The sequence below is a fragment of the Opisthocomus hoazin genome, chromosome 18 (assembly GCF_030867145.1).
Source record: "Opisthocomus hoazin isolate bOpiHoa1 chromosome 18, bOpiHoa1.hap1, whole genome shotgun sequence".
NCBI lineage: Eukaryota > Metazoa > Chordata > Aves > Opisthocomiformes > Opisthocomidae > Opisthocomus > Opisthocomus hoazin.
Window position 1 is genome coordinate 10,890,908 of NC_134431.1, and position 26,583 is coordinate 10,917,490.

Below are 26,583 nucleotides of genomic sequence, written 5' to 3' on the forward strand. Positions count from 1 at the left end.
CCCCGCCCCGCCCCGCGGCTGGCCCCTGGCTCGGCGGCGCGGCAGGTGCCAGGAGCCGCCGTGGCCCCGCCCCCTCCCCCTGTCTGAGGGCGGCGGCAGGAGCCGGCGGAGCGGCCGCGGTTGCCGGGGGCAGTTGGCTTCGGGCCGCGCCGCTCCCCCTCCCCTGCTGCCCCTCTCTGGTAGCGCGCTCGGGAGCACCCGGGGGAGAGAGAGGAGAGGAGAGAAGAAGGGACACCGATCCTCCGGCATCATGAACCGGCCTCACCGCGCGGCTGCGGGCAGCCGCGGCCTGGGGACCATGGAGGTGAAGAGCAAGGTGGGTGCTGGCCACCGCGCCTGAGGGCGGCGGGGCGGGAAGGAGCCGGCCCGGTCCTGCCCTGTGGAGGCATCTGGTGGCGGGGTCGCTGTGGAGAAGGGCGCTGAGAAGCGAGGGGAAGCGGCGAGGGCACGGGGGGCAGGGAGAGCTGCTGACTCACCTGCCGGGGGGGGCACCGGGGGCGAGGGGCCTGTGTCCGCCGGTGCGCGGCCCCGGTCTCGCTTGAGCGCGCCTCAGGCCGCTTGGCTCGGGGAGTGGGGGGGCGGTGGTTCCCGGGCTGCAGGCTCCTCTCCCCTCCCCACCTGCCTGGCCCTGCTCCAGCCGGCTCCCTCCGGTCTCCTCGGGCTGCCCGCCGTTACAAGGCGGAGGCGGTGGGAGTTGGGTGGCGGTGTCGCTCACTGGGTGCGCTGTCTGCGGGGGGCGTGGGTGGGGGGGGTGAAGTATGTGTTTTCGAAGTGTTTTTAAAAAAGGACATTAGCGGGATTAGCCCTGGAGTTTATGTGTAGACTAAAAAACAAACAGCGTAGTGAACGCTTGGGGAAAGGTTGGGATAACCGGGCCAAAAGAAGTCTTCAGAGTCATAATTCACAAACTCCAAAACTTGTTCTTTGTCTGAATTAGAAAAAGAGTACATTTGTTAAACTTAGTGACTGTTTCTGTACTAGGTTTTATTTATTTATCGTAGTGACTGTGTTTCTGTACCTTTATTTTTTTGGTGGGGTAGAGCATATTCTTACAGCTTGCTTTAGTTGGTAGAAGTAAGCCCTAACTTATCTTAAAGTAGAGTTTGCCTTCTTTTAGAGTCTTATCTGAGGATTTTACATTGGCAATTGTTTTATGAGTGTGTATCTGTATGTTACAGCTTATACCATCAGTTTCTCGTCAAAGCTGTGCACAACTCAGTAAATTCTCACCTGTGTATCTGTTCTTCCTATTGTTAATTTTTTATGTGCTGGTTAGATAAAGGCTTGCTGACAAAACTTTGATGTTCTAAAAGAAACTACATTTTTGATCTATTTATATTTGTAATATTTAGTTAACGTCATTCTGCAGTTAATTGTAGAAGTGTTGGATGTGCAGTATTAGGTGGAGTATCAAGCTATTAACTCAAGTTACACACATTTACTTAACTGAAACCCGTATTTAATTGTTTGCGCAAATTGCAAGCACACCTACATGGAAATGTGTTTTGTTCCATTCATAGAAAAATATGTCTCTTGTGGGCTTTTTTACACTGGTCTACAGTCTGTTGTCTGTGTTCTGTACCTTTCTTTCCTGCTAATCGTGTGTTACAGCAGCATAGGTGAAGCAGTTGGGACTTGTGGTATTTTGTGGGGTTTTTTTAAGGATAACATAACATAGTGCTGAAACTTCTAGAAAATGTATAGTTGGTCTCTATAGCTTGAATGATGATAATTTCTTTAAAGTGTTAACTTTCATGTGGACAGAACCAGAAAGCACAGGAATAGCTGGTAGCCGTGATTTCAAATGCTAATTAAGCATAGCTGTTACTATGGTTGATGAAGCCTTTTTTCATATATGCTCTTGTAAGATTGAAAACAATCAGTACAGTGTGTTTATAAACAAAATACTTGTTGCCTCAGCCCAAAACTCTAAGGTGACTGTTCCCCCCTTGTGTATTTTCCTTGATTTAAAATATATCTAGGGATCAGCTGTGTGATGTGTTCTTTGGTATTTGTACAGAGAAATGTAGAAGTTCTAATGAATAGGGACTGTCTCTTAAGTGCATATTATGAAGCAGGTTTCAAGGCATTCCTAGAACTACTTGTCGCTAATGCATTATTTAACAGCACCTTGATTTAATGTAGCATGGGAGTCATCTTCCTTTTATGAAAATAAGCAATTCTGAAGAGGAGGAAGAAAGGCTTGTGTGGGAGGTGGCGGGGACCATTACTGTGGAGTGGTCTAGGCTTTGAAGGTGTATCAGCGATGTACAGCTCTTTATTTAGATATTGCAAATCGATGACCAAATGACAAAGCTGTGCCAGCACAGCCCAACTGCAGTTGCAGTTATATGAGCAAAATCCTTTTGTTAGTCTAGTTTATTCAATTTGGGTAGCTGGTCTGAACTTGCCCTGGGGAACCCCCATAGCATATTAATTCCAGTTAACCCTTTTTCTTGTCTAAAAAAATGAAACTTTATATGCCAAATGAGAGTTTCTGGTGACGGTATGAAAGCCCAAAAATAATCTTCTAGTTCTCTAGAGATAAAATTCAAGTTTCCCCCCGTCTTATGATTTGGAGTAATACTGTATTAGATTTCTTTCTGAAAAAAGCCATATGTGGTTACTGTAGTTCATGTTCTGTCGTTGCTGGAGTATTACAGTATAGCAGCAGTGTGATGTGTTACAGAGGACTTAAAGGTGTCTCTCATAAGTATTTCTTAAATTAGTATCTCTAGTAACTTCCTAGTATGCTGACATCACTTGTACTGTGTTTTCCCGGATGAGTTAGCAGTGTAACGGCATGAATTTGTAAAGAGATCAGGTGGCAAGAAGCCTTCTCTTCTCAAGTTAGTCTCTCCCAGTCTTTCATCTCCTCTAAATTTTGAGGTTGCGAGTGCAGCCTATTTAATCAAACCGTTGAACATTTGATATAAAATGAAAACATTTCAGGGGTTTAAAATAAACTATCAAATTGCATAGTTTTGTCTTTTGTCTGCTTTGTAATAGTATTGAATATATGGCAAACCGAGTTAGGAAAGAATAGCCAGATTATTAGTACCTTTGTGTATGCACCAACTATGTATAAAATAATGTGGAAAAAAAAATAAATCACACGTTTGAAAATCTGGCCCTTTGTATGCTTGCTGCAATAGTATCTAACATTTACTCCAAATTGAGAGTGAAGTTGTTGGCTGTTTAAACTTTTGTTACTGAATTATGTTTAAACTACCTACTCTTTCGAAGCCAAACAACTGAAATTGATGCAGTGCATGGGCAATTCCTGTGGCATTCATACTTCACATAGCTGAAGAAAGATTTGAGACACAGGATAAAGTCTTTCATTGACGTCATGATTAAGTGTGCTGCTTTGACGTGATGGGAGTTCCTCCTCCAGGCTTTTCCTTGCTTTTCTTGTAAGCAAGTATGAATCATCCCTTCTGCCTTATTGTTAGTTAATGTTACTGTAATTGGAGTATTTCTAGAAGAGGAACGTTCACAGATAATTCCTTTATTTGAAACTTCTGGAGGAAGGTGGGGTGTTGGAAGGTGTAGCTTGTTTTGCTGTGCTGTGTTTGAGTTAGTGTGGTGCTAATGCACTAACAATGGGGTCCTTGTCTCCTTATTTTCATTACTTTATTTGTATGTGAGAACTCTAAAGCTTTTGTTCTCCAAAAGCTTGTAATCAAATGTGAGGTAAAGTGTTGGTATAGAGAATTGGTAATGTGCACCTTCACATTTACTGCGTGTAACACATACTCAAGTATGTGATACTGTGAGGCTCAAACTTTCAGTCAGTGAATATTTTGTTGCATGTGCCCTTCTGTTCTGCTGCAAACTGAACTTGCTAAAGAAATTATTTAAAGCCTTTGTTCACTGTAGGTCAGTATTAGAATTCACAAGAAGATTGCACCAGCTGACTTTTTTGTTTGTTCTCTAGTTTTTAGTGATTAGTTTTACCTTTTTAATTCATATGCAAGCTGGTCTGCTTTTAGTAACCTGGCTGCTGCCATTTCTTAATTCCTTTTAGCATCTTTAATGTGTTGAGTGTGCCTGATATGGAGGTTTTGGAGTAATTTTTGTCCAATATTCTGTTTGTTTTGGGTACTGCCTGTGTTGGGTGGAATGGTGCAATTTTACCAGTTATGCTTGCTAAACTTAAAATTTGTCTTAAAATTTGTCTAGTCTATGTCAAGTGCTTACTCTTTTATTTGCACCCACTTTAGTCTTATGCCTACCACCACTGAATCATTGCTAGTGTTGTTTTTTAACAAGTGTTTGTAGTATAGGCGATAGAGGAGACTGACGCTCAAGTGGACTAGGGAGCTGGGGTTTTGTGCTGAATCATCGTACTGTCTAAATGCAAATGCTACCCTTGAAAGTACAGTGCCAGTGATTAAATGGTGGGGTTTTTTTTGCATATCTTCTGAATATTGTCTGATTTATGCCCTCGATACAACCACATTTTAAAAGACTGCAATCAAGATTTGAGTATTGGTCATGTAGACAAATCTTCTAGATGCTCTTAAGGAGTAGTGGCTGGTTGCCTGCTTTGTATCTCTGTTTAAGAGCAGAATTGACTTGAGACTAGCTCACTAAAGTTTTACTGCTACTGAAAAGCAGCAGCCATTCTTTGTAGTCATCAGGTCAAAGTGACTTTTTCATTTCTTGTCTGAACAACTGGGAATCTGAAAACTACTCAGTCTTGCGTAGGTTATCTATGGCTGTGTAACAGTCTATACATACCGTTCTAAAGTGCACTGAAATTTCTTTGAAAAAGTTCCAGGTAGTCGCATACCATAGGAGGTTAATCATAATCTTGTTTTAGAGCCACCAACATCAGTGCTGGGTAGGAATTTTGTCCTTTACCGAGAGTACATATGTTTCATAAGCATGTAAGAATCTGCAATTATTCTTGCACAGGTTTGTCACCTTAATGCTAAGGTCCCATGTTAGTGAGCGCTTTGACCTAAATGAAGCAATGAAAATGACTTTTGCGTATTGAAAAGTACAGTTTTTATCAATACCAGAAATAGTTATAATTCTGGAAAAAAAAAGTTTAAACGGACCTTTTTATGTCACTTCAAAATTATTGTTTATAGTTTTCAGTGCACTCTTAATTCCATAACATTTCTGGTTTAACAGAAAAATCACTCAATTGCTTGAAGATGTTAGATTTCTATATTAATGATGTAAGATATTTTTTTTTGTAGTTTGGAGCAGAATTTCGACGATTTTCTCTGGAGAGATCCAAACCTGGAAAGTTTGAGGAGTTCTATGGATTACTGCAGCATGTGCACAAGATACCAAATGTCGATGTTCTAGTGGGATATACGGACATTCATGGAGACCTGTTGCCTATCAATAATGATGACAATTATCATAAAGCAGTTTCCACAGCCAATCCTCTACTCAGGATTTTCATTCAGAGAAAAGGTAGGTGCACTTGAAGTCTGTGACTCATCTGTTTATCCAGTAAACAGTATGATGTATGGAGGAAAAAAAACCCTTCAGTCCTATTTCATCATATTGAATTCCATAATAATTATGGCTTATGAAAGGTATTTGCAGTGCATCTCTCTTGCAAGAACTTCCTCAGGCAACCTATTTGTACTTTGTACTTTTTTACTTGTGTTTAATTCAGTTAGATAGTAATCTCTCTAGAAAATACTTCTTTCTGGTTTTATGTAAGGAAATGAAAATAAACTTAAAACCTCTAGGGTTCTCTGCTCTGTACGTTGGATGCCTTTCACTTAAAATTCCCATCTTGTTCAGACAAGGAGAGAGACCATTACAGGTTGGAAAGGAATCTTGAAAGTCTTTTTATATGAAATATTAAATGTCAGTATAAATTAAAGACCAACTTTGTAATGTGTTACTTCTATCACACTTCCTTAATAAAACATTCTGAAGATTTCAAAATTACAAGCTTATTTTAGTTAGCAAACCTCAAAAGTGAGTGCTGCTTAGTTTGTTGGTCTGCTTTTAAAAATAGTGTGTCTTCTAGGAACAAAGTTCTGGGTGTCATTTTCTAGTGTCTGCTTTTGTTTGTGAGGAAAAAAAATATCAAATTTCAAGTTGTATTTGCTCTTGTCTAGAACATATTCAGTATATGGAACTGAACGGGTGTCAGGCGGGAATCTAGTGATGCGATTTGAAATTGTTTTAATCCAGAGCAGCCAGGAAAACCCAATTTCTGCACTTACTGGTTTTCTGCTTGCTTGCAGATAGGTATGAATGTGCATGCATTGTGTGTGTATATGTATGAACACATGCATGTGCAGTTCCTATCATAACAAGGCAGTCAACTGATTGCTGAATGGCAGACTGCTTGTTGCATGTAGCTATTTTATAAAAATGTGCACTGTTTCTGGTTGTTGCTGAGATAAGTATTTTTTAAGGAAAATAAGCCTTGGCATCAGCTTTTATCAGCTTTCCTATTCCAAAAAATTCATAGCTCCACAGCAGCCCAACACAAAAACAATATTCAAAAATAGTGTGGCTGCTTGCCAGCTGCTGTGTTGCTGGCAAAATATGTTTGCTTTGCACTGAGGATAGTGTGGTCTAGTAATGCCTAAGTTTTCAGTCCTGAATTGCCAAAAGAATGAACTATTTGCTTTAATAGAACCTGGAGGCATGAAAGGTCTATGATTCCGTTAGTCTCCTACAGTAGCCGTATGACGAGAACAGATAAGCCACTTTGTCAGACTGGGATTATTGAGGTTATATTTTAACACCATATGTTTTTAGATTGTGGCTCATGTTACTTGTTTAATGCTGACTGTTACTAGTGTTACATTTATAACACCTTATACCTTTATTCATTGTACCTTTGTTTAGAGCATGATGGATCACTTCTTATTACTCTGGTGTGAGGAGCTGATAATAGAATTCATACAATGCACAAAACTAGAAATAAGATTAACTTGCTTAAGTTCATCATGCCAAGAATTGACTAGCAAGAAAAGCTGTGTAGAAAGTATCAGTTGTCATCACCTTCCCTTTGACACTAGAGTCCTTTAGCTATAGAGTTTTAGGGAATAAAGAACCCAGGCTAGCATTTGAGTCCAGCACTTCCATCACTGTACTCTGTTCTGAATTAGTTGTGACTGCTTTGGTCACTTCTATTGATTAAATTGAGACTTTGACTTCATTAGCATCTTTGCCATGTAGAATAGAGGTTTGTTTGATTGAAAATAAGGAAATAACTCGATTCTGTATTTTATTTGTGATAATTTGCTTGTAACTAAAGATGAATTGCAGGAGTTAGAGATGCATCATAATTTGTGCAGCATAATTTGTCTAGGTGTAGTTAATCTGATTGCACGGATCTTTATTGGCTGTACCTTTGAAATTGAAAATCAAATGTCTGAATAAGTATCTGCTATTGATGGGGCTGCTTTGATCCTTGCTGTTTTGGAAATGCAACTAATAAGTGACATAAGTTACCCTTCTACTTGCAAGGCTTCTTGTGGCTTTCATCCATTCTCTTAAATAATCTGAAAAATTTTTGTGGGTTTTCTAATGGAACTTCGCTTTTTTTGTTTCCAGCAATAATCTCTTCTGTTCCATTTTCACTTCTAAATTTATGTAGAAAGTTGTCTGTCCTAAGCATTTATGTGCATTGGTTAATGTGCTAAGAAACCTAGAGATCCTGTAATGAAATGAAATCACGTTCTCCTTAGACTCTTCTAACTGTATTTAACGAAATCACTTTAAATATTTTAAACTACTCCGGTGCTAAATCTAAACTGGATACTGAACAAGTCAAGAATGGCTATCAGTTTGCAGATAACAGTTGCTTATTGGAATTTCATTCTGCAGTTTAACAGATTAACAGGTACTGTTGACATCTGGAATTTAAAGGTTAAACTGATGTATCATGATTAAATCCAGATGTATGGGAGTCACTCTGTCTGTGAGAAAAATGTTACTGAAGATAAAATAGTGGACTGGGACATAGTCTGCACAGGCCCTGAAGGGCAGTTTGATGTGGGGGACTTTGCATTGTAAATACAAGAATAATAGAGGATGATAACTTAAGAAAATATATATTTCATTATAACATCCTTAAAACTCACTTGCAGGATATTAAATTACAGTATACAACTCCTGCAAGTTCTGTGTGTACATGGCTGTCTATAGTAAAAAGTGGGTTCTTTGATTAATTTGTTTGTGCCTGTTGAGATAACTTTTCACCAAGAAGCTTTATTGTGGTGAAAAGTAGGAGTTAGCTCTTTTTAAACAGCTCTCTATGGAATATCCTAGCTATTCTGAGTCCTCTTCCTAAAAACACAGGTTAGTTTCCTAAAACCATTCCTAAACCCATGTCTTGTTACAACTTGTCATTAGAGACAAGATTTGTTGGGATTTAATTTAAAAAAATGCCAAGTTGCATCTATATTAAAATGTAGTAATGATTTGGGGGTTTGAAAAACTTAATTCTTGAGGGCTAACTCTACATTGCTTTGCAAATAGATCAGGAAAACATTTAAAATGTCTTGAACAATGTGAAATCGAAATCAGATTTGGCATTTGTGGGCTTTTGTTTTAAATTTCATTTAATAAGTATATACAGATTGGTGCCACCTTGAGCTTAAAACTGCTGGGGGGAAAAATAATTCTTGCATTATGTGGACATTCTCCTTAACACTATCTGTAGTTAACACCTTGTCCTTTGGCTTTATGCCAAAATATTTTCCGCTGCAACTTTAAAGTGATTAGCTAGGTGCCAGAACAAAGATGCCTTTGTACTTGAGAATATTGCTTTAGAACATTTGTTTAGCAGTGGAAGAGAGGTTAAACAGAGTCATGCTGCTTGGCTGAGATTTGGAGAGATGAGTTTTCATCAACCTTTCACTATTTTTTCCCACAAATTATGTAACTTTAACTGCACATCTTAAGGTTTGTGCTGGTTTTGAATTTTTAGACTACTAAGACTAGTTACAATGCAAAACTACCACACTCTGGTGCTCTATAGTTTCTTAAATGTTTTGACATATGGCTTGCAATTTTGAGACACTTTTACTTCAATAATGTTGTGTAACTTAAGAACTAATTTTTTTAAAAGCAAAAGTACTAGCTCAGTGTTATGATTTCTGATTGTGTATTTGTCTTCTGAAAGAGGCTTTTAAAGTTCATGTCTCTTTGAATAAATGTTTTTCTGATCTTAGCTTTTGTTTAAAAAGCATTTTTGAATCTGTTGGTTCACATACAGGTATATTTACATAAGAATTTTTTCAAAGCCAGTCCTTTTGCAACTAATCTTCATGTTTCTCTACTAATTGTGAAAAATTTGATTTGGGCAATAGTTTTAAGTGTTATCAGCTGGTAGTTGTGGGAAGGCAGGTTGGGTGGTGATTTTTGTGAACTCTGTTCTTGTTGGGGAAGGAAGCTGTGAAAAGCCATATGAATAGTTCTAAATCTAACTGTTGGGTGAAGAGCACAAACTTACTGTGATCATTTACAAGACACAGTAAATCTACTTATTGGATGTAATAAATGTATATAGGTATATCTAGTACTTGCCAAACTCGCCATGTAGGCATGGAAGGCCTGAGGAGGAGGGATCCTGGGATGTGGCCTGCTATGAAGGTGAAGAAGCTTTTCAGCCCACTGTGGCAAACTGGGAATGTGGAATATGATATATGTTTGATATAACAGAATGTGTAAAATATCAGATACTCTGATTCTTTGACAAGAATCTGAATGTGTGCACTTTGAATTTAATGAGAAAACCCCCTAAACTGAATACCTTTTAATGTTGCAGTGCGTGTGGAAGAGCACTTGTAAGGAACATCAGTACTGACAGTGTTTTGATACACTGTTTTCCTGTGTATGGTTTCTAAACCAACTCCTGTAGTAAAAGCAATAGAAACCTAGTGCTTCAGTGGTACCAGTACGTTAGTACCTATATCCTAGACTTTTCATCAGCAACTTGCACGCTAGCACGAATAAATTGTGCATGTGCAATTTTTTTAGATAAGTTTACTTAGGGAAAAAAAAAAAGGCATGATATGACTTAAGGTTTGAACAATATGGAACTAATCAGTTAAAATGCTTCCAGCTTACTCATTTGCGCTCTGGAGAACTTCCCAAAGAACAGAGCTCTTCTGGAGCAATGAGCTGTTAAATGCCTAGCAATGTGTGTCACCACTACCAACTGAAAAGAAGTTAACCTGTTGAAATGAGCAAAAATTACGCTACTTGTCCATGCAATGTCTCTCTGGTCCTTGGAATACTTATCTCTAGGCTTGTTGAATTTATCATTGATTGTGCGGCCATAAAACCAGAGTTCTAAAGTATCAGAGAGCTACACTACTTAAACATGCACTGCATAAAAAAGTTTTTACATAGTTTTTGAGATCACTAAGATGTATACCAGCTGCTGGTGGGGGAAGGGGAAATCCATGACCTAAAAAAAAATAACCTTTGCACTCATTAACATGCTTAATTCTAATATTTAAGTCACCATTGTCTACTGTTTGTCTAAAATCTTCACCTATACTGTCACTTTCTTGCTGTCATTGTGTTACTTTATATTCAGCAGTAAAAGATATTTAAAGCAAGGCCCTTCTGTCTAGTATCTTCTTTCACAATTGTCTCTTCCAAGTTGTTTTGTAAGTGATTGTAGTTCCAAATAAAAAAGAGAAGCTATTGCAACTCATTGAATTGCAAAAGTCCTCCCATGTAACAACCGGATGTCTAACTTAAAACTGGTTGGGTGGGTTGTCAATAAAGGCAAACCTTCTCACACTTATTTCTTTGATCATAAATTTTAAGCAAAAATTAAAAGAATTGTTCCATGTTGTCTGAAAAATCAGCATGTTAGTTTTCAGCAATGGAGTATAGGGTTTTAATGGCTCATCTTCAGTCAGTTAGATATCCCAAAATGCATTTTACGGAGAAAATGGTAAGTTTGCATTTTTGGAGGTGTGTTATGCTTCAGACATAGTCCACCAATTGTATGCTTTTGTTTGGGAGGTTGGATTGTTTTTTATTCAACCCACTCTTCAGTACAACTGACAACACTCTTGGGCATCTGAAGAACAGATTTCTAGCTATTTCTAAAGCTTTCTTGCTTGATGATGAGATCTAATGTTATTTTAATTTAACCTTAAATTACTTTTTTTTTCTCCTCAACGTCTTTTGCTGAAGAACAATAGTAATTCCATGCTTTTCTGAGAGAACCTTTCAGACTCCCAAATAATACAAAAATTATTTTCTGTGTTCGCAATCATCTAATGTTTTCAAGCATAGCTAGTGTAGATTATTCTACCTTCCTACTCTTCTGTGTACAAGTCATAGAATCATAGAACAGCCAAGGTTGGGAGGGGCCTTGAGAGATCATCTGGTCCAACCTGTTATGGGAAAGGGAGCCTAGATGAGATTGTTTAGCACCCTCTCCAATTGCATCTGGAAAACCTCTAGTGATGGGGACTCCACTGCATCTCTGTGGAGATTGTTCTAGTGACTGATTGTTCTCACTGTTTAAAAAACAAAAACAATGTTCTTAGAGGTGAAACCTCTCCCAGCGCAACATGTACCCATTGACCTGTCTTCTCCAGGTGTCTTTGTCCTCTTGGCAGCCACCCTCTAAGTACTGAAATACTATGGTGAGGTTCCACCTGAGCCTTTTCTTCTCCAGAGAGAAAAGACTTAGCTCCTGCAGTCTTTCCTCATAAGGCAGGTTCTCCAGCGCTTTGATGATCTTCGTGGCCTTTCTTTGGACCCTCTCCAGTCTGTCTACATCTTTCTTGTATTATGAGGAACAGAGCTGGACACAGTACTCCAGGTGCAGCCTCACAAGTGCTGAGTAGTGGGTTGATTGCATCTGTCTCTGCTAGTAATGCCCCTGCAGATGCAGCCCAAGGATCCAGTTTGCCTTTGCTGCAGCAGCGTGCTGCTGAATCACATTCAGCTTGTACACCAGGACCCCCAGGTCCCTTCCAGCCCGCTGGTCCCTCGCCACACAGATCACAGTCTGTACTGGGCTCTTTGGTTATCTCGTCCCAGGTGCAGAACTTTGCACTTGTCTCTGTTAAACTTCATACTGTTCTTGCTGGTCCAGTCCTGGATTTAGCTTCCTTTTTGCTTACTGCTCCTAAGAAGGCAGGGAAGCAGATTTTGCACAGGCTGTGTGGGTGGGTGAAGTGGGAGAGAAAAGTCCCTAGGGTGCTGTCAATCTGCACTTTCTCATGTGAAGCGAGAGCACTGTGGGCTGTCTGTGCTGAAGTAACACGTGTGGAACAATTTGTGTTAGTGCTGCCTTCATTCAGTAACTCTTGCACAAACACCAGTCTAGGTGAAAAAACGGCTAAATCAGCAGAAGTAAAAATTAACTATACAAGGTGGCTGTAATAGTCTAGAGAGGCATCCATGGCCTCCCAGAGTAGCTGAGATTGTCACAAAAGTGACCTCGGAGTGTAGTATGGTTGTGTAGACTTGGCTGTCTTCAGAAATAATTACTGTGTCAAATAAAAATAAAAAAGAACTGTAAATAAAGCCATCATCAGGACACTTTTAAACCATGTTGATGAACTATTTTATTACTGTTGTGCACACGCAAGGTATGAGTTTGTGATAAATACCTTTGGGGTTTTTGTGGGCTAATTTAAATTTGTTTCACTTCCTGTTCTGTATTTTTTAGAATACTAAGGCTGCCTAAGTAGATCAATAATTTTATTCTTAAAAAACTCTTCTTGTTTTCAGCAGCCCTAAAGTCTGAGGAAGGGAGGAGTTAGTATTACATGTTGGAATAGTGTTGGACTATTGCTTCAAAACGAGTTTCGTGGTTCTATTTTGCTTAAAACATCTGAAGAGTCCAAATATAACTGGTACATGTCTGTGTGTCTTCATCTTAGCCTAGAAAAAAAAAATTGATTTACCACCTCTCACTGTGTAGTTGTTTTATCAGCAATTGACAGCTCTCCTGAAATTTCACCCTATGATAGCATTTCCGTAGTCATTTCAATTCACAGATTGAAATGTATAGCAATTCTTTTACTTTCTTGGCTGTGCTAATGGGCTCTTCGTGTGATAATACAAAGAAATCCCAGCTTCTCCGAGTCCCAGGGTCAGTGCAAACCAGTTCTGCTTGATTTTTTTTTTATCCACTGCAGAAAAAAAATCTATGCAACATTGCAAAAATATAAGTGTAAATCCAAGGAAACTTGGATCTGAATGTGTTTTGGTTCATTGTTTTTGAGGAGTTACAGTATATTAAGAAGAAAAATGGAAGCTTCCACAGAACATGTTTTCTTTTCCATTAGAAGTATTTGTATGGCTTGCGTATGTTTTCCTTTTTTGAAATTCTAAGCCATTTGTATGTGTCTATATCAAATTGTGGCAGCTACAGTGTTGCTGGTACAAACAGTTTTGCTAGAAGTGTTTGTCTGCAAGATCTCTTTGTTTCTGCTCCACGGCCATTTTACCTACATTGCATGGGGGCAGGGAGGAGAGTGCAGAATGAAATAAGCTTTCTGGAGTTTGAATCCAGGTCACTTGGCTAGCTTCCAGGAGCTAGGCAATAATAGGCACACTGGCTGCTTTCCCTTTTTCATTCTTTCTTTTCCAATGGTCTGAAACCTGAGGAGAGAAAACTAACAAGTGGAATTACTCTGAATAAAATTAGAATGTTGCTAGGAATGTACTCACCCTTTCCATTGTAACCTCTCCCTCAAGCAGCTAGAATATGGTTCTTTGTGTTTTTACTGCTGCTAACTTTCTTTAATTTTTTTTGTGTACTGTCTTTCCTTTGGTAGAAGGAAACCGAAAGCATTACGAACTTTGAATCTCATAACTTTAAAGCTCTTGTTTCATGTGTAGAGAGAAATGTTTCTACTGTAGCAAGCCAGAAACCTTCTAGATTAGATATTTCATTCTGCTAACCTAAAGCACGACAGCAATGTGATATGGACCACATATAAAGTGATCTAATCATCAATGTGCTATGTCTTACAGAAGATGCAGACTACAGTGCCTTTGGTACGGATACTATGACGAGGAAGAAAAATGTCTTATCAAATGTGTTACGTCCAGATAATCACAAGAAGAAACCACACATTGTCATTAGCATGCCACAAGACTTCAGACCAGTGTCTTCTATTATAGATGTAGATATTCTTCCAGAAACCCATCGCAGGGTACGACTTTACAAATACGGAACTGACAAACCGCTTGGATTCTATATACGAGATGGCTCTAGTGTCAGAGTAACGCCACATGGACTAGAGAAAGTTCCGGGGATTTTCATATCTAGGCTTGTCCCTGGAGGTCTGGCTCAAAGCACAGGCTTACTGGCTGTCAATGATGAAGTACTGGAGGTGAATGGAATAGAGGTTTCAGGAAAAAGCCTTGATCAGGTTACGGACATGATGATTGCAAACAGCCGTAACCTGATCATTACGGTAAGACCAGCAAACCAGAGAAATAATGTTGTCAGGAACAGTCGGACTTCTGGCAGCTCCGGTCAGTCTACTGAATCGAGCCTTCCAAGTAGCACACCAAATATTTTAGCAAATTTCTTGCATGGAGAAGAGGAGAGCGATGAAGAGGACATTATTATTGAAGACAGTGGTGAGCCACAGCAGATTCCAAAAGCCGCACCTACTAGTGAAAGCCTGGAATCGTTGATGCAAGTTGAACTCCTTCATGAGTCAACACAAAATGGATTTCTTCCTTCCAATGAGATGGACTTGAATCATTCAGCAGGCAGCATTAGCATGGAATGTGAAGTACGAGATCCAGATCATAAGTCATTAGAAGAAGATGGAACTATAATAACGCTATGAAATTATTGATGTACTTTGTACTAAGTGAGGATGCCATACATGTTTTAATTTGGCTTAATGTGTAATATTTTATACCTCTCCATCAACTGAGCACTACAGTTAGATTAAAAGGAGGGAAAAAAGTAAATACAAGAAGTTCAAAATTATGTAAGTTGACTAACTTCAGTTAATTCTGCACTTCAATGTAAATACTTCACAAAGATGGAAGATAATTGATAAATTACTGAAATTAGATGAGGAAAATGTAAACTGAAGATGAAGGATAGCTAAGAGATCGCTGTGAGCTTTCTTTTAAAGGTACTTGATTTTATTTTTTTTAATGCAGAATACTACTGGTTCTACAGAAGTAAACTTCCATTATTGTGTGCGGTTGACTATATAATGTACTGTGGTTTCATGTTTGTTGGAAGTGCTGCTTATATATGATGGAGCTGCTTTAGCCACTTCATTGCTGTTCTGGACTGCTATTCAGCTGGTAGAGCTGTTCATGTGGCTCTGTGTATGAGGAAATTGAAAAATAAGCAGGAGGTGGGGTGGGAAGAAATGTTCATGGCTGGTCTTGTTCCCTGACTGATACATTGAGCGGGAGGGTTATGTGATAGTGGTGAGCAACTTCACAACAGTCAGGATGTGAAGGTGGGGGCTTCTTGAGGGTGACTGTTCCTTTGTAAACGAATGTGCAACCACAGGCGAATTAGTCATGCACCTTTACTGTTTTTAATGGCCAGGTGAGCTTGTTTTTAATGACTATGATTTTGAAATTCACATGTGAAAGTCTGAACACTTATGCATCAAAGACCTGTTCTCATTTTAGTTTGTAATATTGAAGGATATAATTTGATTTAGTTGCTAATCCCAGTAAATTTCAAAGAAATCAAATGTAAATGTAATGCTGTGGAAATAACATAATCTACTACAGCACTAGTAGAAGCTGTAGAGGTTTCTACTAGCAAAGGTTTGCTGTAGTGAGTCTGAATTATGTAAAAAGTGACTTTCTTCAAACTTGAACAAGTTAGAACAGCAGGATTTAAATCAGAATGAGGCTTTAGTAGAACTTGCTTGAGCCATGTGATACTATTCATTATAGTGAACTAAACTGTAAATGCTAATCTTTGTGTACTGCTGGCTGGGCGTTTTGAATATTACAAAGTTGCTATGTGTAAAACAATAAACTGATGACAAGTCCTAATGCTGCTGGTGTGTAATCAGCTGCAAATTTACTAGAATTGCAGAGAGAGGCTTCTAGCATTATTTTTCCCCTTTCCCTTTTTTAGTATCTTCTGCTTTACCACTTTGGCATTCAGTTCCCAGCCTGACCCTTCTCTGGGAACAGAAGTTGTGGCAGGAAAATAAGATAGGGACTAATAGGATTGGGGAGAAGGATGGATGGAGCTTCTCGCCAGGGATCCACTAATCTATGTCAACCTCTAGGAAAGAAGTAGGATGCTACCAGTTCTGTACTGTGGTACTGTGCTTGCCAGAGCCAGTAGTCTAGGTTCTTGGAAGCATGTGGGGAGATATGATGTGCGGGAAGGGAGATCAACCCCTTTCTTTTTTTCCCTCAGTCTATCTTGAGGAAACATCTACCTCTGGTAACTTTGCTAACAAGAGACTAAGTTTAATGTTAAGGTATCTGTAGACGTCTTCATAGGGCATCAGAGGCTAAAACTACATTCGTTTCATTTTTGTAATGATGTAAACAAAACTGCTTCAGAAATTGCTGCTGTTTAATTTTACTGAATGCATTTTTTAAATTCATATCTCATGAGCAGCAGTATTTTCAAGCCTTCAAAACCATTGGAGTTCAAGTCTCGTAGATGTCAGTAAAGGTATTCATTCCTGTTGATTTATGGAGAGTTAGCATAACAGACAATAGTATTCTGCAAATACAGGTGAGAGTTCTGCTTCGTCAGATTTATTTATGGTTTCTTCAGTGTGAAGAAGAGGTGCTCTGGAATCTTTTCCAACATGAGCAAGAATTATGAAGTGTTTTACTTATTTTGCTAATAATTATTAAAAATGAAGTAACTACATCCACTTAAGTGTGAAATGAGGAAAACAAATGTTCCTTCTGCACCGTGTAGGTTTTAAATAGACGTGTTTTCTATCAGTGCTGCTCTACACTTCCTGTATTTAAGGAAGACTGTTTACTTTAAAATGTCTCTTATTTTTTTTCCTTTATCAAAAGACTTTCCTTGCTGTATGAAATCATCAATGGAGGGTGACTTTCATTTATAATGCTAGTTTGCACTTCTGTGCCTTGTGTTTACTTGAATGTATTATGAATAATCAAAGGAATAAAGGCACTTGGATGAGAAATGAGGTCCACAGATACAGAAAGCGAACCGGTAGTGCACTTAATACGGGTGTAATGTTTTCATTCAGTGGAAATACGTTATGGGTCTAATGTGGTACATTAGTGTTTTGCAGCTTGGGTAGTAGCTTTGAGCTATTAACTTACACAGGAGGGTGGAGTCTGAGAATGCTGGTGTTGCCAACTTACTGCTTGGGTACCAACACTCAAGGTTAGCGTGCTGCCGAACTCTGTGTGTTACATGACCTGTACTTGTAACAGATGCATGAATATTTTGAATATATATTCCAGTATTAAGGACTTGTAGAAACAGGGTCCTACTCTAAATTGCATGAGAATACATCTCTTAGGACCTTTCCTGCAAACTGATTAATCTAAATATGAGATAATATTCTTTGACACATGTTGTGTTTTGTTTTACAGAAATTTGGTTACATGTAGCAAAACTAAGCATTTGGGACTTCATAAAAACATTAGAGTAAACCTAAAAATGAGTTTTTAAAAGTGTGTATTTACGGTTACAATGACAGACTGCACAGCATGTAATTGCTTAATGCTGCAGTTACCATAAAGTCTCTAAAGTTCTTCCATATCTTACTAATGCATACACTATTAATTACAAAATATTTTTAAATTGTTACTTCAGGATGATCAATGGTTAATTATGAGTGGCTAAACTTAATTTTATGTATAAAAGGTACTGGGGTTCAGTATAAGGTTTTTTTAAATATGCTGGTATTGTTAGCCTTTCATTCACTACCTCCTAAATTTTTAACATCTTTTCAATTTTCTCCTTGGAAGAAAATACTTAAAGGCTTGACTGTTTTGTATAGATTTTAACTTTAGCTAAAAAAAAGAAAAAAATCTGAAAGTGATAGTAAGGATGCTATGCATGATTGACAATATTACGCTGCTATTAATGTAATCTTTGTGTATGAAGTATCCTGTATATGTAAATTGTATTTTCAATCCAGATTTTATAAATTAATTTATAAATATCCAAATTATTTCAAAATGGAATTGAAAACTAAAATTACTTTGACTAGTGTTATATGTTGTGTACATGCACAGTGGGGGGACATGTCATTCCTTACTTGTGACTGGGAGATTTCAGTGCACCTTAACAGGAAAAAGAACAAATTCTTAATGGAATTAAGATGCATTTACTTTGAAGTTCTGCTATGGTACTGGATAAGTCAAGCCTAACTGTGAATCTTTTTTTTTTTTTTTTCTTCCCCACAGCTGAATTAAATTTAGGATAACGTTCTCACAAGCTGTCTTTAACATATGTGTATTTTTGTGAATATTATGTATTTTCTAATTAAATTTTACTTGCAATGTGATTTTTACATGAATGAACTTGTTTAAAATGTCAAATATCAGTATTTTTCTTACAACTTTAATGTATAATGTACATTGGTATCTCACTGAATGAAGATTGATTTTACAAAATCAAGCTAGCTGTAGTTGTATATTAGTCTTATATTTTTACAGACTGGAATAATAAATGGATATAGAAATAAAATGTTTTTTCTCAATTACTTTGTCAAACAAGGATAAATTCGCAAGTGTGAAAGTAGATGGGTGGCTTTTTTTTTCTGTTGGGCAGCTCGGTTGGCTCTGTTTCCATAGCAGTCTGAAATGTGCTTCCTCTGCTCCCTTCGCTACATGTGGAAAGTATGCAAGTATTCAAAACATTTGTCCTTCAGTCCTGTTGACTAACCTGTGATGTGCTTATTCCTACAGTAGCTGCAAATAAAGAATCTTGCATTGTATCACTTGCCTGAGGACTGCTTATAGTAAAGTATAGGTCATGAGGCCTGGGAGATGGTTCCTCATCCTCCGTCACCTTTGTCAAGTGCTGCTGGTGATGTGGAGGCTTTCACTCTTACTGTAAGTATTTGGTGTAACTGTCTGTATTAAAGTTTTAACTTGAACCCACACCACTTGCAAATGCTTTCACCCATATCTAATGCCTTGGCAGCCTTTGTAAACATTTACCTACTGACAGGAAGACTGGAGTTTTGTTTAGCCCTTCTGTGTAGGGTGTTTGTGACTGCTGGTCTTGGGGACCAATCATACGACTTCATACTTCTTCTGTACCTTCCTTTGTATATGCATGACTAGTTTCATTTGTGTGGTTCAGTATTTTTCATACTTGCCTGTGTCGCTATGGGGAGGTGACAAAAAAACTGGGAACAGCACTGCAGTCTTAATGCTGGTATGCAGCTGGAAGAACCCTGTCTACTTCATCTGTGCTGTCAAGTCAGAGTGTCTTGTACCTGGAAGAAATCTCTTTACTTTGCACAGAACCTGATGACTCACCCCTTTCCTAAAGAATGCTGAAATTGGTATGGTGTTCTTGAAATGGTGTGAGCTTTAAAAATTCATACTAAAATTCAGGTCTGTTTTTTTTTGAACTTCAGAGCTTCTATCCAAATGTATAAAGCTCTGGGAGAGATTTCCAAGTTACGGACTCTTCTTTAACATGTGAATTGTTGTAGGAGCAAGTAACTTTCTAGTATTGCAGCTGAAATTTTTCAAGTATTGGATATTTTGAATAAATTGGATATAAAAAGAGAGGAGCAAAATCTGAAAGATTGCAGACAGACTGCAAGGTTAGACAATCAAATGACAAACAATTCAGTGTAGGCTAAGTGTGCATGTGTGATGGAAAAATCTGTCTGAATTTTGCATATGTAATGATGAATGTCAAGCAGACTTGCCTCTCGGGGTCCCGTCCTGGGTTATGATAGTTCAGTGAAAACATCAGCCCCATACTTGCTAGCATAAAAAACCCAAACTATGTTAGGAAAGGAATAAAGGACAAATTTGATAACATAATGTTACTGTATAAAAAACCCATGGTTCAGCAACGCTTTTAATATAATGTGTGGTTCTAATTGCTGATTTTCAAGAAAGGATACCAGACTGAAAAAAAGTAGTAAGTCATCTGCATTATAGGATGTTTTTAGTGTAACAAAACTGAGTAGTGGAGGACTGATCATCCTGAAAAAGATTGTCAAAAGCAAAATAACTGTGTGTAAACAGTTTTTTATGAAATTAAATATCAAAACATGGATTGAAAAAGTGCTGTTGGATATAATTTCCACTTACCAGCTTTATTTGATTCATAGTGAATTTTATCTCCCTTAGAAGTAATTTTTAAGGAGGTCAAAAATATATTGAATCTAGAGGACACTATTTCATGTAAGGTATACTTCCACAGAATTAATCTGATGTTGACCCAAACTCGCTGCAAATGCGTTTTCTCCCGTGTTGCTCGGCTTGGGACTGACGTTGACTGGGGGGGGTACTTTCACTGAGGCAGAACACGCTTTGCAGCGAGAGTACAGACTATTTAGCTGGACCATTAGTATCCGTTAATGTTTCTGTGCCTTCCAGCGAGCTTCCACGCATGAGAGAATTTGTCCTAAGTAAAATCCACTAAGAATCAAGGGGGTGGGTTATTGCAGGAGCAAAGGCTGAGGAATGTGTCCTCAGGAATGCGTATATCTGTGAGGATAAAGTAGGCTTGATGGGGCGCTTTAGGTTGGACGAGAACTGAAAGAGTAGACTAATGCTAATACTGACCTGGACTGAATCTGCCGTGGAGGCATGGTACAGAAGCTAATTTAGGACACTGAGGGAATGAGACTGAAATGCATCCTCATGCAGGTCAGCAAGGCTATTTCCACAAATCCCTACTGGTAGTTGTTATAAGCTAAGAAACTAATTGTAAAGGAAGACTGTAACTTTCCCTACTGCTGCCTCCTTGAGGAAGGAATGCAACTGTTAAACACCATGCAGTAACACCTGCCTTTTAAACTTTTCTCAAGGTGATGAGCTCTTAACAAGGTGTTAGGACTTCAGTTATTTTTCTGAAATTGAAAATTCATGTATAGTTGCAGATACAAAGACTTTCTGGAATTTTGATAAGTAATCAATTGAAAATCCTCCTCTCCTTGGTATAGCAACAGGAGAAAGATACAGACTAGCGCTAAATACCCCTGTGAAGTTTTCTTGTTGTCTTAAAACTAGCTGTGACATTCTAGTTCCTGACTTGGCCTGGATTACTTCTGATAAGCACCTGTTCCTTGCAATACAAGTATCAATATTCAGATACTGTTACATAGTAGCTGCATGTGGTAGTGCTAGAGAGGAATAATCAGCTTCAGGGTAGCTTTGTAAATAGCTTCCAATACTAGCATCAGGAAAAATGTGTTGGACAGTAACAGTATGGTTCTTGGATGCTGTAGAAGTATGCAAGAAATGGTACAGCTGGTTCTTAGAGAGGTGAGATTGTAGCCAAGATTTAAGAATTTGGATTCCTTGTGCAGCTATGATAGATCACTTGTGTACTTTCCCTCTCAGATAGGAGAGAAATTTGTCTCTGAGGACTTAACGTAGTATTCTTGATTTTAAAAGTGCTTTAGAAATATGAAGCACAAAGCGATTTGAAGTGCTGTGCTATTTAAGCAGCATTTCTTATTACAGCAATTCAGAAGTGTTTCTACCAAGACATGATTTCTTGTCCTTCCAATTAACGTTCCTTTCTACTTGAACTACCATTTCTATTACTTGAGAGTGTAAGGAAATACCTTGCATTTCATCAGTGTGAAAGACTTATATCATGCTCTGTGACGTTATGTTAAAGAAAGTACGTAAGAGCATATTTATTGCCCCCATGTTTCCTTTCCACAGGAGAATATGGTTCTTTTTCTGGATGCATTCACTTCTTCAGAATGCTTTGTTCTGAGCACCTGTTAATACCTAATTACTGATGCAGCTTCTTTTATTTTTGTAGTCACAGGTGCGATGGCAGTGCTCAGGAGCAAAGAACGGAGTTTGAGGGACAGATGAGAACAGCAGGTGGTGTGAAAGGAGCTAGAGAAGGTAGGGACATCATCCAGTGCAGGGGTTCATGCTTTTGTAAAAAACACTTTATTGGTGTGGTTACAACAGAGCTGAAAATAAGTGGCCTAGTTATTCACAGCCACAAGACAAAATGCAGGTAAGAGTAAAAAGTAGGAAGCAAATAGGAGATATGCTAATGAAGGAGGTCAGAGTCCCAGCATATTGCAGAAAGGAATACTTAATTTTGCAATAGCCAAAAATTTGTCTATTACATTAAGCTGTATAAGCTTGTCAAATAAAAGGTACTATCTCTACTTGCAAACCTGGCCTCTCTCTTCAGACCTCATAGCTGTAACAATAATCTCCAGGCACGAAAAGGGTGTTCCTGTTGTGAGACACTGAAATTCCTACAAGGCCTTTCCTTTTTTTTTTTTTTCTTCTGCTGCTTTGCTGCTGTTCTGGATATTTTGGATCCAGTTAAAAAAATTGGGGTTCACAGCTTTCTCTTGGAGGATGCAAAGGATTCTGAAAACACAGAGGAGAAAGTATTGAATATATAAACATAGATTTCTCGGACTTTCTGAATGCTACGTAAGGTTACATAAAATGCTTGGACTTGTAATTCACAAATTTTAAATCCTAATAGCTTAAATCCCCTAATAACCTTGTTATTAAGTCTGCCCTTCATATTCTTTCTATCCTGTGCTGTAAAATGAGAAAAGTAGATATATTTTGCAAACTTATTAATAAATGAGCTAAAACTTCGTGCAAAAAACTACTTGCAGAAGACAATTGGGGTGTTTACTTAAACATTGAAATGCTGTTAACTGTCTTTCAAAAGGTGGTTAGTAACTGGATATGTAAAATGTAGAAAAATTGTTTTGATTTTTTGAGATACCCTGCAAAGTTAGTGTCTTCAAAAAATCAAGTAATTCAACATGTGGCTTTCCTTGTGTTTTGACTGTGCTTTACACTCATAAACTGTTAGGGTAGTGAAGATAAAAAGGTTATCCTAATCCTACAGCTGAGACACAGAGGTCATGAAGGCATTTGGTCGTAGAAACAGAAATACAATGCGTGATCTGTTCTTTTTAGTACTGTTTTCTCCTGAGAGGTTTCCTCTACAGCAAGTAATTCATGCCAGTGCTAAAGTTCAGATGGATGGCATAGTTACATGAAATACTCAGGAGGAATCTAAGTTGGTGTTATGCTTTTAAAGCACCTAAAGAACTTTCCATCGCTCCTTGTGTTTCTTCGAAATATACCTCTTCACGTTTCTCCTGTGATAACTTAGTTTCATAACAGTTAATCTGTGATATACAAGAAGTTAGGAATATTTCATTCTGATCTGTGAATCCCAAATACACTTTCCAGATCTCACTGAAGTTTTATCTGGTGCACCTTTCCCTGATAGAAACACTTCTTTCAAAGACAAAGAACGCAACCCTTTGGGGTCTACAGCATAAATGGTACCTGAGGGGCTGAGCAGAGCGCGGGTCTGTGCTGTGAACTGCAAAGACATAGCAAGAAGGCTGCCCAGACCTGGAGAGCTTGCAACTGAAACAAGGAATGAAGCTCCCAGAGCTGCAGCGTGTTTCTCCTCTGTGCAGTGCTGGTCAGTGGAAGATCAGGTTTTCCAAATACTGTATATTTTTTAAGATAAAAGGTTTTTAGTTGCCACGAGTGTAGTATAAAAGGGTTGGCTTGGTGCTTTTGTCAGGAGGACATTCAGATCACTGTGTCTGTCCCTACTCTTGAGAAGAGACCTGGGGAAACCCTGCAACCTATTAGCTCTCTTCTCTGCTGCTTCAAGTACCTCTTCAAGCCTGGCTGATAGGATCTTCTTAGCAAAATATGCAGACTATAAATTTGGCGTTTTCCTGTGAATGCTAAACTGAATTTAAATTTCTCTCATTATTCAGCAATGATTTGGTCTTATCCAAAGCCAAGAAAAGCTTTGGATGACAGTGCAGGCCTGTTGTGGCCGCCTGCTCTGCAAGCACTCAAAAGCAGTTTTATATAGTATAAAATTCTAAAATTAGATGATGTCTCAAACTGATTAAAGGGAAATACTGCATATTGCTTTATGTCCCTGCTACTACAGAATCCACTTGACCCTAGTATGTCTTCAGTACAAGATGCACGGGCCAGACGTCTTTTGAGGGCAGGCTGCTTCTGACCTCTTTCAGTTGATAATAGCGTCGTTATTGAGAAGAAACACAGTTATTGCTACCCCCCCACCCCTGTGCTATCTACCAATCCTTGACTGATCATTAGTTATCAAGTAGGTCCTGTTTACTACAGAGTGGGAAGAACAACGAACAAATTGAGAACAGATGGCTATTTGTCTTGACTATGACTGCTGTCTTGATCATCTGTCCTTCTCTAAAATGTTGCTTTCGTTTAAGAATGTGTTTTAAAGGATATTAGTGCAAGGCAGAGCATATTCTGTAGCGAGGAAGCGTCCAAGAAGAGTCTGTGTGGCCGCAGGCTCCCAGGGAGGAGGACAGGATCTTTCTGTGACTTAGGCAGCATGTGGGAAGCTCTGCTCTGCCAAATGTGAAATGGCATGTCTCTAACTGCAAGTCACTTAAACACCTTGCAAACGGGGCACAGAGAAATTGAGCGCCTGAAAGCTGCAGCTTCAGCGGCAGAGTTTAGTTTTCAAGGGATTAACGAGCAGACACCGAGTCCGGGCATCGGGCGATGGAGCGTCTGAGCCTCCCTCCTGCAGGCCGCGGTGCAGGCTTGGGGAAGCAAAAGGCCGCCGGAAAAAACTTGATTTTCAGAGTGGGAAATGCAATGCCCAGGGAGGGGGAACCGTGTGCTGCGGTGGGGCTGGCGGCGGTGGTGCGGGGACGGGCGCGGTCCGCAGGCTCGGCCCCGCTCCCCTCGCAGAGCCTCACGGCTCCCGCCCTCCGCAGCGGCGGCAGCAGCCCGCCTCGCGCGGCAGCCCCTGCCGCTCCCGCCTGGCGCCGCTGGGTGTCGCGCGCGCCCCGCTGAGGCGGCGCGGCCCCGGGCAGCCCCCGTCGGGGCGGGCGGGCGAGGGGAGGAGCGGCAGCCGGGGGCGGGGCGGCCGCTGCCCTCAGCTCAGCCGGGGACCGGCGGCGAGCTGCCGCCCAGGAGATGTTGCGGCCGGGGGAGCCGCCGGAGTCCCGGGCGGGGACGGCGGCCGAGGAGAGCGGGGCTCGGCGGCTTGCCCGCCGCCTGACCCCGCCGCCCGGGGAGGAGGTAGGCGCGGGGGAGGGGGCGCCGAGCAGGGGCTGCCCCGGCCAGGGGGCGGGCCGTCAGCTGGGGAGCGAGGGGCGGGCTCGGCGGCGCCGGGCCGGGCCGCGGGGACGGAAGAGGCGGGGAGGCTGCGGCCGGCAGGCTCCGCGCGGCCCCGCGCCAGCCGCCGGGCAGCGGCCCCGGGGCTCCCTGAGGGATGGGGCCGGCTCAGCCCCCGGCCCGGGGACTCGAAGCGCAAACGGGCACGGCCGGCGCGGGGGCGGTAACCTCCGCCGGCGCGTCCCCGCCGCCCGGTCGGCGGCTGCCGGGGGTCCGCTTCCCCCGAGCCGTGCGGCTGCAGCCCTGGGGCTCGCCGGCGCCGAGGCTCCTCGCCGAGGCTCCTCTCCCCGCGCCCTGCTCGGCGGGGCGGGCAGCAGCTCCCTCCGGCCCGGCGCCGGGCGAGCCCGCTGCTCCCGGGGCTTGTTTCTGGGGACAGCCGGGTGTTCGCGCTCCCTCCGGCTGAGGGGGGCTCGGTCTTCGGGTCTCCCGTGCCGGGGATGCACTGCTGGATAAAGTTGAACTACTGCTGAGCTCTGCAATAGCTGAATAAGTGTTTCCATCCTTCTTTTTTTTTTTTCTTTTTTTTTTTTTTTTTTTTTCCCGTTGACTGTGGCTGTGGCTAGTACTCTGTTATTCGGTTCTGTGGAAACCAAGTCTGCTGGTGACGGTGAGGTCAGGCTCGGAGCGCCGATGGGATGAAGTGGAATGATGCTTAGCTGGAGGATCTTAGATGCCGTTAGCTACCCGAATCCAGCTGTTTAGCTCAGCCAGGATGGTGACAGTGGTGATCTCATATAGCACTGTCACCATCCTGGTAACGGACAGGGGACGCTTTAGATCCCTGAAGGCAAGGAGGGAGGTTTTGAAGTTGCACTTTGTAGGTTAAGACGCTCTCCCACCTACCTCCAGAAAAGAGAGGAAGGCTACAAAAAACAAAAGTAGAGAGTGCTTGGGATTCTGACCTGTCAGTAGTTCCTGTCCCTCTTGAGCCTGGTGGTGATGTAAAGTGAGTAATGTTCTCCATGGGTGGATTATTTTAAATTTTCTCTTAAGATAAAAGACACACCTAAATCAGTCTTTAAAACAGCTTCCCCTCACCCTCTTTCTTCATTTTGGCAGTAAAATGTTGATGTGATTTATTTTTGTCTCCAAGAAAAAAAAAAAAGAATGGGAAACTCTTGTTCAGTTTCACTATGCAGAGATTGTTTTTTTTTCCTATGTCTCTCCCTTGACATCATCACTCCATCAATTTCATCTCTCTGTATGTGGTTATCTATGATTTGCAATAAGTCAGATCACTTACATCTAAATCTTGGGAGCTTTGTTTTGGTTTTGTGTTCATCATTTTCAAGG

At 40.4% G+C, this 26,583-nt stretch overlaps 3 protein-coding genes across 10 annotated transcripts in view; 2 read left to right on the forward strand and 1 right to left on the reverse strand.

The window, feature by feature from the left end:
- The window catches only part of RIPOR3 (RIPOR family member 3), a 67,247-nt gene extending 66,752 nt beyond the window's left edge, over nt 1-495 (reverse strand). Inside the window, exon 1 of the mRNA XM_075438684.1 lies at nt 477-495. The gene's annotated coding sequence lies outside the window, so the exon portion shown is untranslated. The remainder of the gene's footprint in view (nt 1-476) is intronic.
- On the forward strand, nt 41-18,811 carry PARD6B (par-6 family cell polarity regulator beta). Its single transcript, XM_075438695.1, has 3 exons — nt 41-316; nt 5,214-5,436; nt 13,963-18,811. The coding sequence occupies exons 1-3, from the start codon at nt 251-253 to the stop codon at nt 14,790-14,792; spliced, it is 1,119 nt and encodes a 372-aa protein (XP_075294810.1). The 5' UTR covers nt 41-250; the 3' UTR covers nt 14,793-18,811.
- A 6,218-nt stretch (nt 18,812-25,029) lies between these two features.
- The window catches only part of BCAS4 (breast carcinoma amplified sequence 4), a 46,316-nt gene continuing 44,762 nt past the window's right edge, over nt 25,030-26,583 (forward strand). For all 8 annotated transcript variants that reach the window (XM_075438537.1, XM_075438543.1, XM_075438544.1 and 5 more), the window contains exon 1: nt 25,030-25,194. In XM_075438537.1, the coding sequence (XP_075294652.1) occupies nt 25,090-25,194 (105 nt within the window). In that variant the 5' untranslated portion in view covers nt 25,030-25,089. The remainder of the gene's footprint in view (nt 25,195-26,583) is intronic.